The 4,792-nt window shown below is 38.0% G+C and overlaps 1 protein-coding gene across 1 annotated transcript; it reads left to right on the plus strand.

Moving 5' to 3' along the window:
* The first annotated feature begins 287 nt into the window (after window positions 1-287).
* LOC149166922 (11S globulin seed storage protein 2-like) lies at window positions 288-2,289 on the plus strand. The gene is made up of 5 exons (XM_089430300.1): window positions 288-693; window positions 792-1,078; window positions 1,174-1,680; window positions 1,770-1,987; window positions 2,082-2,289. The coding sequence occupies exons 1-5, from the start codon at window positions 336-338 to the stop codon at window positions 2,287-2,289; spliced, it is 1,578 nt and encodes a 525-aa protein (XP_089286426.1). The 5' UTR covers window positions 288-335.
* Window positions 2,290-4,792: the final 2,503 nt, after the last annotated feature.

Here is a 4,792-nt window from a genome sequence, read left to right on the forward strand (position 1 = left end):
TCATAATTTTTTAACGAAACAGAAGAAAGAGAAGAATTGGCGAGTTGAGTGGTGATATCAATGGTAAATTAAAAGGCAGAGGGAGGAAGTATCTTTTAATTAACCTGGGCAGGTTGCGGCGACACGACACGCCGGAGGAGAGCCGCATCGCACGCGACAGAATTCTTCTGCATCGCTGAGCCCATGTGTCTCTGCGTTGGAACCATAGCCTTAATGATATCGCCTTCAGCATATGCTATAAGAAGAGCACTTCATACTCACAACTATACAAGAAACAGCGACTGGATTGAGTAAAAGCAAGCAGCAGTCCGTCGAGCAAAACCGTTGGTTCCGAAATGGAGCGAAAGATGAGAGTGGGATCAGCGCTTCTGATGCTCTACTTTTCATTTCTCCTTATTTCGCTATCCTCTGTCACTGCCCAGCGAAGAAGAGGCTTTCGTTATGGACGGGAGGAGGAATACCGGCATGATGAAAGATCATCAGCATGTCGGAGGCTGCAGCGGCTAAGCACCCACGAACCGTCTGAATCGGAATCGTTAAGATCGGAAGGTGGCACTTTCGAGTTGTCGAACCCAGAAGACAACGAGGAATTGGAGTGCGCAGGCGTTGCTTTCTTCAGAAAGACGATCGAAAGGGGCGCCATGTCGCTGCCTCAATATCCCAACGCCCCTCTGCTGCTTTATGTTCACCGAGGTACTCTAATAATACAACTTGTAAGTTCTTTCTGTATGTCGCATCATTCCCTAAATTTGTTATTATTATTATAATTGCTTCTATACGTGCATGTGCAGGTGAGGGCAGACTGGGCATTGTGTTCCCGGGGTGTCCGGAGACTTACAGAGAAGACGAATCTTCGTTTCAAGGGCGATCAAGACGCAGGTCAGAGAGACGAGGGGAAGAAGAGGGCGAGGAAGAAGAAGACTCAAGTCAGAAAGTGAGGCGAGTGAGGAGAGGAGACGTAATAGCCATATTTGCAGGAGCAGCCTACTGGTGTTACAACGATGGCAACGAACCTCTCCAAATCGTAGCCATTGCCGACGTATCCAACCCTCAAAATCAGGGCCGCAGGAGTTACCGAGTAAGTATCCCACCCAATTCACTAACAATCATCCTTAACTATGTTATAAATTCTTTCATGGCTGACTGAGGGGGTAAAAATGTATACATTTACAGCCCCACCCTCTGGCTGGGCAAGGGTCATCATCTGGTCTCCGTGGTCATGAAGAGGAGGGAGAGGAAGAAGGAAGAGGAAGTGGGGGCAATGTGTTTGCAGGGTTTAGCACGCGCTCTTTGGCTGAAACGTTGGGCGTGGATGATGAAACTACAAGGAGGCTTCAACAGAATCAGCGATCACGACGCTTTGCGAGGGTTGAACGCGGCCGACGACTCAGGTTACCCGCCCCTCGATCTCGCTCTCTCTCTCCTTACGGGAGACAGAGGCAGTGGGGGAGAGACGATGATGTTGCTGCTGGATTGGTTCAAAATCAAAATAGTTCATCTGTAAAGGAGAATGGCGTGGAAGAGCTTGTGTGTGCAATGCGTGTAAGGCACAATGCTGACAACCCGCAGGATGCCGATGTTTACGTAAGAAAGGGGGGACGGATGAATATGGTCAACCGCTTCAAACTTCCTGTACTCAAGTATTTGAGATTAGGAGCCGAGAGGGTTGTTCTGCGCCCGGTAAGCAATAACCTTTATTGATCCGCTTCACTTTTATATATATAATAATGTTAATGTTTCCAAATCAAATGAATGAAATTTGAATGCAGAGAGCAATGTCTGTTCCATGGTGGAGGATGAACGCGCACGCAATAATGTATGTGACTAGAGGGGAGGGGAGAATGGAGGTGGTGGGAGACGAAGGGAGGAATGTGTTTAATGGGCGCGTGAGAGAGGGTCAGTTCATCGTCATTCCCCAGTTCTACGCAGTCATGAGGGAAGCAGGAGACGAAGGGTTGGAGTGGATAACGTTCACAACATCAGACCTGTAAGTATAACCTAATTATTACCACTGCTGCTAATATGATGTACTGTTCAGCAATTATACTCATCGGGTAAATTGGTATCATGCGTTGTTGCAGTTCTTTGCGGTCGTCTCTGGCAGGAAGGCAATCGGTTTTGAAGGCAATGCCGGAGGAAGTGGTGAGAGCCGCTTACAGGATCGACCAAAACGAAGTTGAACAAGTGATGAGGAACAGAGAACGCGACACCTTTATTTTGCCTCCATCATCTACCCGCTCATCCCGTCGATATCAGGCGGACATCATACCAGGTGTCCAGGTGGAATAGAATATGCATTTCACGCACATTCACTGCAACCCTTAATGTGCATAGATATGCAGTCTCGTCCGAATATAGACCTCCTCACCTCTGCAAATTAAATGTAATCGAAAGAATAATTATAATAACGGATTTACCATTCCTTTTTGTTCACCGCGTTCTGGCCGTGTTCCTTTGGTTTAATGTCGTCCACAACATTACATTACATTACATTGTATATCATATCACTTTGCACTCCGTGATGTCATAAACCTTCAAAGTAACATTACTGAAAAGTTTAACTCATCATCTACCGTCTCTGACATCACGATGAAATATATATATACATATATCGTAGTCGTCCCGTCGACAATCATTTTGTATACTTCAAACGATGCAATCTCTCTTTAAAAAATATCAGACATATAAAACAAAATTATACATATAAAACAGAGAGTTCAGTTGTGTATGACAATGCCACTAAAACGTACACTATGGGAGATTTGGAGAAAGGTAAAAAATGAATTACACACAATATAAACTACACATTGAATTATTTACTATGTTAGATTTGGAGAAAGATTAGAAAGGAATTATATACAAAATTACATTATGGTAGATTTGGAAAAAGATTAGAAAAGAACTACACACAACATAAATCACACACTAAATTACACTATGGTAGATTTGGAGAAAGATTAGAAAGGGATTACACACAACATAAATCACACACTAAATTACAGTATGGTAGATAAATCACACACTAAATTATACAATGGTAAATTTGAAGGAAGATTAGAAAGGAATTACATACAACATAAATCACACACTAAATTATATATAGTTATAGATCACTAATTTCTAGATGATAAAATTAGAAAAACATGAATTTATGACTCATAAACAACTCACACACATAAAAATAACTATTTCTAAAATCACATTTATAGACTCACAATAAAAACTCACAACCTAAAACACATAAAAACAATCACTTCTAATATACACATATACCAAAAATCACTTCTAATATATACATGCCAAAAATATGCATCATCTTTTGTATATTTAATATGCCAAATTTTTAATACAATTTTACGTAAATTATTGAAATTATGGTATTATTTTAACCCAATTTAAACCATAGTGCTGGAATATTATTTGTATTTATGATATTATCACATTGATAAGGAAATAATGAATTTTATTTTACCTTTTCAATTTTCTTACTTTTCCAAAATACAATCTAGGATGGGATCTTTCTTCCTTACAAATATATAAACATTGAATATATTGATAATGGTTAAAACAATGCGTTTCTCTCCCACCACCATGATTTTATCACGACAGTTTGGTGTCCTTTCAATGTCCCTCCCTCGTATCGCTGGTTTCTTCAAATTTCTGTTCATCCTTCCACATTTTTGTATAAACTTTCTTTTGTACATTTCTCAAAAAAGGACGAGGAGGATACACATCTCACAAACCATGGTTATTGATGAAATCAATTCGAATTATAAAATCAATTCAAATTTCTATTTATGCTTGCAATTTTGGTATACACATTTTTTTTTACATTTCTCAAAAGGAGAAAGAAACGGATGAGTATATCATAACTAAACAAAGGTTATTCATAAATTAATAATTAATTATTAATTTAAATTAAATTAATAAATTAGTAATTAATCTGAAGTATTTGATTTTTCGAAGTGAACTTTTTTAATTTTTGAGTTTCTTATTAAAAAAATAAATGGGAAAATATTAATTATTTTTATAAGATTTTGAGATTGAAGGTATTTACAAGATTTTAGGATTAAAGGGAAAAATGTGATCATTACTTCTCGTTAATGTGACATCAAGTTTTTTTTAGCAAATATGACATGTCAAAATATTTCAACTTGTCTCTATTTATGATACATTACATTTGCATTATTGGATGGGTTCTCCATCTACTATCGGGGAGTTAAATTTAATCAATTAAAAACTACCTCCCATATGAAGTGGGGGGCACAAACATACCATACAATTCCTTTTAGACTAATAAATGAAAGTGAAATATTGAAATGTGTTATGGACACTCCGTTCAAAGAAGAATCATCATAATGTCATGGTATACCTAGATGACATCACATTTTATTCCAAGAAGAGGTCAAAATATTTTGAAAATATGGTATATCTTTGGACCCTAAGAAATTAATTTTTGTTGTTTCAAAGAGTAAATTTCTTAAACACGCTGTCTCCAAGGATGGAAATTCAATAGATCCAAAAGGAATAAAATTTATTATACAGATCCCAGTGCCCAATAGCAAGAAGAGTATGTAATTTTCCATTCAAAATATTAATTTTTGTGCCAGGGATCATTCTTAACTTCATTGAGATCATCAAGCCTCTTCAATAAATGATCAAAAAATATTTATAGTTCAAATGGACTTATATTCCAGAGGATGGTTTTGGCAAAGTTAAGGCTTCCATAGCTATAACACTTGCACTACATAGCCTAGACTTTAATAAGGACTTCTCATTGTATACATCTTCC

The sequence above is a fragment of the Pinus tabuliformis genome, chromosome 5_1, assembly GCF_031772625.1.
Source record: "Pinus tabuliformis cultivar Carrire ecotype Pingquan chromosome 5_1, CPIR1, whole genome shotgun sequence".
Classification (NCBI taxonomy): domain Eukaryota; kingdom Viridiplantae; phylum Streptophyta; class Pinopsida; order Pinales; family Pinaceae; genus Pinus; species Pinus tabuliformis.

Bases quoted from the DNA above. Each gene is read 5' to 3' on its own strand.
- LOC149166922 (XM_089430300.1), top strand. From the start codon at position 336: ATGGAGCGAAAGATGAGAGTGGGATCAGCGCTTCTGATGCTCTACTTT. The intron at 694-791 runs GTACTCTAATAA...GTGCATGTGCAG, and splicing joins GCTGCTTTATGTTCACCGAG to GTGAGGGCAGACTGGGCATT. The intron at 1,079-1,173 runs GTAAGTATCCCA...ATACATTTACAG, and splicing joins AGGGCCGCAGGAGTTACCGA to CCCCACCCTCTGGCTGGGCA.